This window comes from Mastigoproctus giganteus, chromosome 9, assembly GCF_048544385.1.
Source record: "Mastigoproctus giganteus isolate SK-2022 chromosome 9, ASM4854438v1, whole genome shotgun sequence".
Lineage (NCBI taxonomy): Eukaryota > Metazoa > Arthropoda > Arachnida > Uropygi > Thelyphonidae > Mastigoproctus > Mastigoproctus giganteus.
The window spans coordinates 151,510,577-151,523,357 of NC_143583.1; the positions used below are offsets into that span (position 1 = coordinate 151,510,577).

Here is a 12,781-nt window from a genome sequence, read left to right on the forward strand (position 1 = left end):
TAACTTACACTGTAACGGCAGTTACTGCATTCACGGAGTATGGGTAAATAACGTAGAGAGCAGGAAAAACAGAAGAAAACAAAACAATGATATGATGTAGGGCTAAATTAAATGCATATAATTCAGAAGTACCGATGCAGAAGGAGTGGAAGTACAATAAAGCACTGATGCATTCACGACTGTGATTTCTAAATCTATTAGTATGAATCTGGATAAACAGAAACTTGTTAAGACCCTGGCTGCATGCAGTTGTCTGATATTTGCATAGGTACCAACTTTTGACTTTCAAACGTTAACCGAACCCAGTGGCTTTTGACCCTTTTTTAATAGCGGCACCACTAACCAATTTATTTTATTTTGTGGCGCCCCTACTCAATTTTCTACCTGTTAGATCCAATTTTCTCTCTCTCTCTCTCTCTCTCTCTCTCTCATATATATATATATGAGTAATATGGAAATAAAGAAAGTTAATAAATTGTAACAAGCTGTAACTAATACTTATGGGCCAATGCAGTTGCTACAGCAATTATGCATTATGATCATAATGTGTATAAAATATTTTGTATAATATTGAAGATAATAATATAGAAGGTAATTCAAGCAGACAATACCAAACTGGATTTAAAGAAACGCAAGGGATATAAATATATTAAAAAAAAAGGAAAAAAAAAAATATATATATATACACACACACACACACACACACACACATAAAACTTATCGTTGTCTACCCACAATCTAGATGACTTCAACTGGGGCTAACCACCCAGACTGAAGGCAAAAAACGACAAGGTTCTCTGTTTCTGCAATGATCAATATCTGCTAAGATATATAAAATATAAAAAATCCAGAGATTAAGTATTAGCATTAGCATTAGTAGAGGCATTTGATGCAAGAAAGCAAGCTTATGCAGCATCAGCCAAAAAAAACGTAATTTGAATCTAAACCAATTAAAGGTGGTTAAAATTTTGTGAATCAAAAGAAAGATATTATAAATGCAAGCATATATTGAACATCATTGACTCAACCGAGAATGTAATTTAATAATTAAAATAAGAATAAATGTAAAGTATAAAGCATATCTACCATATCCAGGACATAATGTAACAACTAGTCATTATGAAATAATAATCCCTCTAGTGAGTATATATGTGGTGACCCCTATGTGATTGATATGGTAAAAATAAATAAATAATTAATTAATTAAAGTTAAGTTAACGCAAAGAGAAACATGCAGATAGTAAGAATAAAAACTAATAGAGTAGGAATAATAGAACCTGAACTCTGTAAAGGCAAAAATATAGTAGTATAAATAAGAAATCGTTTCTCCTACATCCTCGGATTACCCTAATAATTTCGGACAAATAAGAACAAAGACAGCTTAAAGACAATACAAGATAAAAGTTGTAGCTTGGGTATGCCCGGGATCGCAAACCCGTTCCTATAGTAGGACCCTGAGTTCAATTTGCATGTCACCTTAGCGTGAACTTAAGTATATACAGTGCGATTATAAAATAAGATAAAATAACAAAATAAAATAAATTATACACTATAATTTGCAGGTCGGTGGGTACAACTTTTTTAAGCCGTAAGGCAACAAGAAAGCAAATTGTATCCTATGTACAAAATATACATGGCTCTTAATCCGTAATTATTGTAATTATATTGAAGCAATGGGTTCAGAAAATAAATTTTTGAAAATAATTATATCGATCGCCTTCCTGAAGTGGTATTTCAGGTAAGCAATAGGGAAATTATTATTTATCAACTTATTGTACAATGCTATTATGTTTGCTGAACAGGTTGTGTTTTTATTGCAAATAGAAGCAATCCTCAGGCATTGGGATAAAATGATATTAGCATGCACTGATTTCAATATATTAGATCTCCAGTTTGTAAGGCCGACTACATTGAAATTAAATGCATCTCTTATTATATACGTTTACATCTATATCATTATGGAGACATGTGTAAACGAAGATCCAGGTAATTTCCAATAGTATCAGTACTGTTAGTTTTTTCCAATACAAGTTCTTCTGGATATAATTTGCTGTAATCCTGAATGAAATGCAGACAATTAAACACACATAGATCATCTACGTATCTGAACATAAATAGGTTATCTTGGAAAGTTCTTTCTGCAGAATATAGATAGAGATTTGCAATTATGCAGGATTTCTCATAGGGTGCCATTCACCTGTAAGTATAACGAAGTTCCGTCATATATGTAATTCTTAAAAATACATAAATTTATTAGAGCATCCCAGTATGTTAAATCAAACTTTATAACATTTTTATGTTCCAAATATAGTTTTTGGAGAACGTCTTTTAAATTGTCGAGATTGATACTAGTGAATAAACGGTTAAAGTCAAATGTTTGTATTTGCTGAATATATTTTTATTTTTTATTGCATTTATAATCGGTAAGTTGTTATTTATTATAATAGTTTTATTTACATTATTTAATATAGTTTTAAGTAACTTTTCTAATGTTTTACCTGGAATTTTAGCATAACTATCTGTACATGATGTTATGAATCTAAATGCAATAGGCGATTTATGAAATTTAGGTGAAGATGCTATGTATTTGTATGTGCTACTGGACTGCAGTTCATTTTTAATAATTTCTATGTAATATGACTTACATATAATTGCAAGCAGCTTTGTCAACCGAAGTAATTACAAAATGTTTATGTATTTCTTTGAGCTGCTAATTTATTAATTTTGTATTATTTAGATTATCCGGTATGAATTTCAATTGATTATATTTGTTAAATATGATATTTAGCATTGTGAACAGCCACATGTGGTATGCCTCAACCGGTATGTTATATTTGTATGCAGATCTTATGCAGTATTTTAATAAATCTAGATATAACAGTTTTTTAAAAGATGATTTATTAATAGGTAGATTAGGTTGAAACTTAAAACCGAGTGATAAAATATATCTAAGCTCGGGATATGGAATTATATCTAAATCACCAGTTATAATGTGGTTATGGTTAGGATCTACGTATCTAAGAAATGAAGGCTTGTGGCAAACACATATCCTGTCAATGTTAATATTGTGAAGGTTTGTAGCTATTATTTTATAGTTACATGCTTTAAGACCAAATGGTTTGGCATATCTAAATCTGATATTAATAGGTAGCAAGTCGTTACGTAAGTTAATAGTTCTATGTATATCCAAATTATCCATCATTTTATTTTGAAAAATATAAGACAAGGACAGAGTTTTCTGGTTGCTTGTTAATATTCAAAATATTATTTCTGAATTTAACAATGTCTAGTATAATGTGCATAAGGTGACAAGATCCAAAGACATAATTATTGGCTTTCCTGCTTACGGCTTTGAGTGCACTAAGTTTAATGCTGAAGAGTGTATTATGTATTTTACCAATGGTTGCAGGATCGGTGTCACAAATTTTAAATAAATCTATGAAATCCCCTAGCTGTTCTAGGATGCTCTTAAATGTTTTAGATTTACTATATTTTCTTTTGCATTTAGATTTATGAAGTTTACCAATTTGAAACATTATAAACACAAATATCTTTCAAATTATTAGTCATGTATTTTTGATTAAATCTGTTATTCAGTCCGTATGGATATAGTGTTTTATATTGTAACATGCTAATTTCTTCTTGTAGTAATCTTTCATTTGTGTTAATAATTACATTAAATATTGAAATGAAAATATTACCAAAAGTATGTTTTTGGAAATATCTAAATTCAATATCATGTTCAAGTTTACCTGTTTTCTTACTGGACTTGTTATTGTAAGTACTATGTCTAAACGATGTACATTCATTCTGATATGTAAATTATTACTGGTTTAACCAATATATTTAATATTGAAAGTACGACAAGTGATCATATATATATAAAATTATTCATTTTACAGACTAGATTATATTATATGAAAATATTATATTTCATACAAATTATATAAAATATTATTTGTATGAAATATTATTTTCTCAGGTTCAACTGAGTACATATAAAAAGTCAAATTTAATGCAAAACACTCAACACAGTATTCATTTCATCTCTTCTCCACCCCCTTAATTTGACAGAACCTCAGCCAAAGACATCAACTATTTTCTTTGTATCCTACTGTCTTGCCTTTGCAACGTGTCTTGAAGGGTAAATTCCACAGTGAAGTGGTTGATTCCTCAATTTTATAATATATTCGAAGGAAACATTTGGTAAGTACTTATTTCTTGTGCAACTACTGCTACAACTGTATTTATAGCATTTTTTGCATTCTGAATTTATTGTATTATTTTCTTTCTAATGACAAAAGTTATATGAGATGGCTTTTAGCAAATAACTTGCTTCCACATAACAAAACTCATTCTGACATTTGTCAGAACGAGTGCAGCTACTGTCTATTTACAAGACATTTATACTGGAGTGAAAATGTTGTGGTCAGCTTTTGAAGTTTTTAGTTTCAGCTATTATAGGATATAGTGTAGATATTTTTTCCATTTAAAATTAGAAAATACTGCATCTGCTTGTACATTAATTTTTCCCTATATAGTATCGGAGTAAATACACCATAGTTAACCCATATATTTGAACTACGTATGTAGCGTAGAGGGCATCGTTTTAATTGTATCTCATAATGCAATTGCCTTCACAATGAGATATCTGCTATTGCATTAATTCAAATAAATAACTCTTCTCTAGTAGAGAAGACTACTGTTATTTATTTTCAGCGGTACCACCACCCATCCTGTTGTGAAGGCAACCACATTATGAGATACAATTAAAACGATGCCCTCTACGCTACATACGTAGTTCAAATATATGGGTTAACTATGGTGTATTTACACCAATACTATATAGTTAATTATCAAAACCCATAAGGATTATGCCCTGTGCATTTAATTTTCCAAATACATTATCACCACACCCTTATGGCATCTCTCATAATGTGGATATAACTTCACAACTCTGATGGTTTGTTGTATTACCTGTGTACCTGCCCGCCCACTGATGATGAAGCTGCACAGCTTCGAAACGATCGTCTGGGTGGTGGTGGTACTGCTGAAAATAAAGAACAGTAGTTTTCTCTACTAGAGAAGCGTTATTTATTTGAAGTAGTGCAATAGCAGCTATTTCATTGTGTAGCAGCTACCACATTATGAGATACAATTAAAACGATGCCCTCTATGCTACATACGTAGTTCAAATATATGGGTTAACTATGGCGTATTTACACTGATACTACATAGTTAATTATCAAAACGCATAAGGATTATGCCCTGTGCATTTAATTTTCCAATTAATTTTCACTTTACACGTAGCATAAAATTTTAGGGCCTATTCACTAACGTTCCTTAATAATTTTAAAGTTTGCAAAAGGAAGTGTGGGAGTGTCAGATTGTTTTCTGGTAAAAATGTTTTTTCATATAAGATTAAACTGATACAACCTACACTTATTCAGTAATTTTCAGATTTTCATGATCTGAATAATTTGAAATAATTACATTTATATAAATTTGGATTGGCAATGGAAAGTTCATATGTATTGCAGCAAAACTCTTAAATAGGCCCTTAAGGTGTTCCAATACTCTCATTCTTGGGAAAGCCCTATTTTAGGCCTCTTTATCATGTAAATGTCCCCACAGCTCAACTTATGCCGAATAAACAGCCACTCCCTGACTTACGTAAGGGTTGTTTTGTGCAGAACTCTATGAAAGTCAGAATTTCCCTAAAGGCTTATGCAGCACTCGCAACTATATGCACTGAATTTGACTGAAGCAAAAAAGAAATGTTGGAGCAACATGTAAACAGAATTATTTATTCAATTTTTTTTTATCTCATGCGCAGGAAAATTCCAAAAGTACAAAACAGTGCAAATACAAAGAGTTTACTTTAATGTTGTGGAAACAGCGCAATGCTTGAAATTATTAAATCACCTGTAAAATTTAGAGTTAGAAAGTAAAAAGTGAAAAGTAAAGAAAAGTTTTTTTTATAATGCTACTTAGGATACACCAGGATATTTTTATTTTATACATATATATATATATATATATATATATATTTTTTTTTTTTTTTAACTATTCAATACTCAACAGCAGCACATTTGAAACTGTGTAAATAACAGCTTTTAAAACAAGAAAAAAGGAGGACTATTAATTTTGTGTTTATCGTTTATTTTATTTTTATAATTCTCTAAGTTTGAACAAAACTAATAATTTTTTTGTTTTCTTTAAAATTAAAGACGTAAAAAACTTAATTTTTTTAAATATTGGTTTTCATTAAAAAATTTTAAAAAATAAATACAATAAGTACAGCAATCCATTATGAAGAGAAGAAGAAATATTGGTATACTCCAAGCAGAGAAAGAGAAAAAAAAAAAAAAAAAAAAATGGGTTACAGAAATGGAAAAGAAAGTTGTCACCATTACTGTTGCATTGGGGGAGGGTGTGCTACCACCCTCATTAAATCCAAAATAATTAAAGAAAAATCTCAAACGAGATTTGAAATTTCTTTAAACAGGAAAAAGAATTAAATGATTTCAAAAATTTGAGTTTGTTGATAAGCACATCAGAATGTACAGATAACTGAATCTAATCATCTTAATGTTATCGCTTTTAGCTGGTACTGATTATCACCAACTTTATTTAAGAAAATTATATTAAATGTTGTTTGCACTGTTTGAGGAATTCAGACAAAACTATTTTCATTACTAAAATTTATACTGACATTCAGCAAATAGTTGACAAGGGAAAACACCTTTTTGACTGATAATCACAAATGTCAATCCATAAATATTTTCTCAGCCATCAAAAAGCAATTCAACATTTCAAACATGGCAAAAATACAAAGCATCTGAAAAATGGCAAATCTAACTTGTATAAATATTTAAGTTTGATTTATTTTCATTCAAATTTGTAATTACCTGTCCCAATTTGCTCAAACAACATATTTCGCCTACAATAAAAAATTACATATCCTTTATTAAACTATCAGTTGCGCTCACAAATAACATTTGTCATTACTTACCTCTAAGCTATAAAGAACTTGTGAAGGAGAGGTTCCAAAAAAAATAGGTTCTAATGGAGAAGACTGGTGTCCAGTTTTCATATCATCCATGCAAATAGCCTTTAATCTTTCTACAGTATGCATATCTAGGTAAAATGTTTTAATTCATATTTAGACAGTTAATTTAATGTAGTAACTTCATGTTATTCAAATATTCAAAAAAATGCATATGTAATACAGTTTTAAAATGTTCTCTTAACATTTTAAAACTGTCAACAACTGAAAACTATTGCAAAAATTATGTATACATTTATCTTCCTGTGTTCCTCTGCTATTGTTATTAAGTTTAACCTAATAATAATTACATTTTTTCAAAAAAAAAAAAAAAAAAAAATTTAAAAGTTCCTTAATTTAGGTTTCCCCCTTCTCACATATTCTTGGTGTTGTCTTCGTTTAACAAAAACATATGCAGAAAAATTTCCCCACCAATCTCAAAACTGATAAAAGAAATAATATCCTTAAGCAATGAAAATATATTTGAATTTGAGATCGGTATCAAAGATCACAATATTTCCTTTTGAAATCAATTCCTACAAAAATAATCTCTTGTATTCCTCAGGAAAGAACGGACAAAAATATGTATTGTTTTCAAAACTTGACAAAAAAAAAAAAAAAAAAAACCTTAAAAGTGCATGGACAACAATTTTGCTTACCAGAATATTTTCCTTTTTTTTTTTTTTTTTTTAATACAGGATGATTCTATTTTGAAAAATATTAATTTCTTCATATAAATTTCTTGCCCTCCTTCCCAGCAGGGCAAGGCACCAGACAGGTGTCCTTTGAAAATAACTATCCCACATAAAATCTGAAATTTTTTCTACTCTCCTAAATATTGTCAAACTTTTACTGCAATAGTCTGAAGGGATTTTCTTAGTTTTCATACAGAAGTTGCAAACAAACACCTGCCCACTCCAATAAATCGGGATCCCTAAGTTACAAGTGGATGAACAGACAGCAATAGTGAACACAATAGGTGTTTAGCATATGTATAGGCAAATGGGCCTAAAAATGTATTTTGACATATAGTAGAAAAAATCTTTTAGTCTGTATCATTTTCCAATTTAAAAGACTATAAGCTGCAAGGAATTTAAAAAGTGCATTTATGCATATTTTTCCGGTCCAGTATATAAAAATTTAAAACAAGCACAATAATATTTACTTCCATTTTCAGTTTTTTTTTTTTTTTTTTTAAATTAGATGCTTTCCACAGCACACAAAATTTGAAATTATGTATATTGTTTACTCCAAAGCACCAGTTAGTTGGAGAGAAGATCCTGTGATAAGATCACATTCTCTGCAATCTAAGAACATTAACTAAGATCGCATTATCACACTGAAAAAAATAATAAACCCAACAACAACAACTAGGGTAAGGCAGCAGATGTTTAAAACTAGTGGGTGAGGGAAACACGTAATCTGAAACTTAAAACAACTGCAGCATTGGGCACTTGTCTGCTGCCAGTGTAAAAATATGCGCATGCACATTTTGAAATTTATTTGCACCTATAGTCTTTTTTAAATTGGAAAAGGAAAACAGAAGTGAAGTGAATATTTATTTGCGAAGACAATAGGTGCTAAACACCTATTGTCTTCACAATATTTATCTGTCTGTCTCTCTGTCCACATATAACAAGGGACTCCAGTGGATGGATTTTCAGGAAATTTAGTATTTTCACTTATTGAAAATAGATGCCCAATCAAACCAAATTTCATTAAAATCAGACAAATAGAAATCTAGCAATTATCATTTCTCTTTTCCATATAATTCACACATAAAAGAGGAATTCATAGATTAAATATAGTTTTAATGCAGTATTGTTACCTTTAGATAGTCCATAAAAACTGCATGTACTGTTATGCAAGACTTGTGAAGAGATACATATAAACAGGACGAAAAGAGACTTAGGGCCACACAATTTGACCATGTACTTAAAAGGGTTGTTTGTGAGAAAAAGATCAAGCGTGTTGGCTGAATGGTTAGGATTGTCCGGTATTCTGGTAGGTAAATGAACAATCTGTGCGAAGTCATTAGTAATTGCAAAAGTCTCAGTATCTCGACAAGCTGGAGTTTTGAACATTAAAATCACGAAGGAAATTACTTCACCATTAGGAAAGTTGGACTGGAGAGAGTCAAGTTGCAAAGGAAGGAAGTCAATGAGTTCCAAGTGATTAGTGGAGTTAAAAGAACGGTAGAGACAACAGATGAATTTGACAGAAACGAGGTAGAAATATTTTAAGGCAAAGAAGGTCGAAAAGAGGAGATTCCAAATTACCAAATCTCTGACAGGGAATATCAGAATGGACATATGCATACGTACCACTTTTGAGACAAAAGGAATCATACAGCGAATAATTTGGGCAATTGAGATGAGCACTGGTTGAATCAAACGATAACTGAGATAATGTCAAAAAAAATACATGTGGTTTGGGAGACGAAGTGGAAATGAACATCATTGAGATTAGAAATGAGACCACGTATATTTGTGAAATGGACTAGAAGTGCTTGGGAGGTTTAGATCTTTTCGCAGATAAGCTTATTCTATTATTTTGACAATTCATAGTGTAATAAATAGGAAGAAAAGTGGGTGGGACATGCTGTGTGTAATGAAATTTTCGGATATAGCGAACACATGCTAAGAATATACCCAGATCCATGATATAACGTGGCCTCGACATTGCCTCCCCTCCCTGCATACACACTACTCGTACCTCCTCTAGTCATAATCTGGCAGAGTGGAGGAAGCAAGATTATACACCAGCTGATCCGGAAGCCTCCTAGGGAGTTACCAATAGGTTCGGTCCAGTGTACTATCTAGAGGCCCGCCTGTGAACACCATTTTAGAGCTGTATCCTCAAAATGTAAGGAAGTTTGGATCTCTACATGGTATTCATCATAACCTCAAAAGACATCAGTCATACTGCATGATGAAAGAGATGGGGAAGGTTTGACTGGAACTTGGCTCTGGAGACTAAACATGGATTCCACCACTTCAAGCCTCCAATAAGCAAAGTGGTGGTATTGCACCGGTTGATGAGAGTCATCTACCACCTAGTATTGCCTGGTAACACAGAGGTGCGGCATTCCTCCATGTGGTGTGGGTGGGTGCGACACTTCAACCCCTTCTTACATTGATTCACACCTGGATGGTCTCCCACAGTGTGCTTGCGCACGTGGGGTTATATCCAGGATTACTAACAGTCCCACCATTGTGAAAGTGGAAACATAGGATTTGTCGGTCACAGACCGACCGGGCATTGCCAAAATTGGGTCCACTTGACTTGAGTGTCAGCCGAATATCAGTTTCATGAGCCTTTTAGACTCCTAGGTAACAAGTACATATCTGAGAGAATGTCTGTGACAACCTCAAGACCTGAGGTTGCCTTGATCTAATAGCTGAGTGAAAGAAGTTGTATTAACCCAGTACAACTGTGGTGGTAGAAACATAATTTCATCGTTTGGATGAATTAAATCTTTCTGAAGGCCTCGCGTGCTATCCAATGGTAATAAAACTTTGAAATCTAAATTTCCCCACAAGTTCAATAGCACAGAACATAACACGGGGATTTCCCAACAAAATAAAATACACAAATTTCTCAATTTTTTTTTTTTTTTTTTTTTACTAGCGAGTCAACAGTGGGGATTTAGAAAGAGTGGAAATGTGGAAAGATTACATCCAAATTAATAGCAGGGTTTTCCCTGCACAAAAGCTCAAAAGTACTCTGCTATGCAAGATTTTTGCCGAAAATATCAATCCATATTAAGAGCGAAACCGTGTTATATAAATATCTTGTTATTTTGGGGTTTCCTGTATATACTTCGTTTCAGAATGCAATTCCTCGCAGAGCTGGCAAAAATGTTGAAATGGCCAGGGAGTTTCTTTGTTATATACATAACAATGGTCAACAAAATGATTACGATACTTCTCACAGACATTCTCTCAGATATGACAGACCAGCTGTACTTGCAACTTGGGAGTCTAAAACATTGATGGAACTGATATTCGGGTGACACTCAAGTCAAATGGATCCAATTTCAGCGAAGTGCGGATGGTCTCTGACAGCCAAATCCTCTGCTTGTGCCTTCACGGTGGTGGGACTGTTAGACTTACTGTTTCTGCTGCATCCCTTTTCTACAGATACTTCCATGGGCACTGTTCTTCTGAATTGACTTCTATAATTCCCACTCTCTCTTTCAAAACAGTCCGAACACATACCACCACCAGACAACATCCATTTACTGTCCAACTTCAAACTCACAGAACCAATTTTTCATCTTCCTCGTTTATTCATTCAACTTCTGTTTTCTGGAACAAAATTCCTTCATATGTCTTTCCTGAAAGTTACAGTCTGCAGAAGTTCAAGTCTAATGTCAACAAATATCTTTTATCGTCTTCTCAACCTCCAACCCAAGCACGGTACTAAGTACTATAGGTTCTGAAAACCCCATAGGTTCATGAAAACACGATAAGTGTTTGGGGTTTATGGAAACCCCAAACACTTCTCGTGTTTGGGGTTTCCATAAAAAAAAAAAAAAAAAAACACATTGAAGATTTAAACCCACTTTTCTAAAACAGTTCTGCTTGTTTATTTCAAATATGCTCCCTCTTCTTTCTGGAATGTGTAGTTTTTGTAATATCAGTACAAGTTAAAGAACATAATTAAGATGATTTAATTACAAAACATTAGACAGGTTACAATTACATTTTCATCAATTTTACAGTTTAAACCCAATTCACTTTAGCATAGTTAAAACTATACAGTACACTAAAAAAAAAAAAGATATGTGCAATTTAAAACTTTTTGTGCAGTTAATTTCCTTTGGTCCACTTTGTCTGGAATGTCACAGTACAACTTCCAGCAATAGTCTGCTAACATACATGAATTCTAGAAACTCTTGGTAGCAATTTTCCATTGACTTAACCTTTTAATGAAATCATTCCCCCCTACTCATCATGCACCACACGATGGTTTTCAGGAAATAAAACTAAATGTAAATACAAGGAATCCAGTTCAGACAAACAACATTCCATGAAATGAACCCAACCTCTGTATGCAAGAGACCTGTTGTTACCCAAAAAGTTTTCACAAAGCCATTTTAAACCTGCCATACTCTTAGTTCTACTTTGAAGCATGTTTCAAAGCTTTCAATCTGCAAAGCTGTCTGAATTGGGGGTTCACAACAATTCTCTCTCTCATTTCTTCAGCACTGATCTTTGGAAATTTCACACTTAATAATGAAATCCTCTCAAATTCATCTTTTCATAACACTCATCATTAGGACAACATTAATGTGCAGTGGTGGAAGTAAAATCTTCATTGGATCCAATAATATAACATGCTGCACATGTCTAATGTAATGGTCTGCATCAGAATGGCTGTCCCAACAGTTAGATGATGTAACGATGTAACTTTGTGAACCCTCCTTATGGGACCATTAGCATACCAACAACTTTCAAGTCATTCCATATATTCCATTGAGTAGTATGTCTTGTTTTATATGAAAAGAATAAGAAATGGAAACTATAAACATTACATAATGTTTATAATTTCCCTTCCCAACAGTTTAAAGTGAAAAAAATAAATAAATAAATAAAACAAAAAATGAAAAACAGAACTCTGTTGGCTGCAAAAAAAAACTCTACCAACTGTTTCCCCCTAGCACACAGTCTAACAAACCTTATACAAATACAAAAGCAAATAAAATAATAATTCTAAATGGCAGATACC

The 12,781-nt window shown here is 32.3% G+C and overlaps 1 protein-coding gene across 4 annotated transcripts in view; it reads right to left on the reverse strand.

Moving 5' to 3' along the window:
• The window catches only part of faf (ubiquitin carboxyl-terminal hydrolase-like faf), a 1,326,265-nt gene that overhangs the window by 678,262 nt on the left and 635,222 nt on the right, over nt 1–12,781 (reverse strand). For all 4 annotated transcript variants that reach the window (XM_090382082.1, XM_090382083.1, XM_090382080.1 and 1 more), the window contains one exon: nt 7,016–7,140. In XM_090382082.1, coding sequence (XP_090238208.1) covers nt 7,016–7,140 — 125 coding nt within the window. The remainder of the gene's footprint in view (nt 1–7,015; nt 7,141–12,781) is intronic.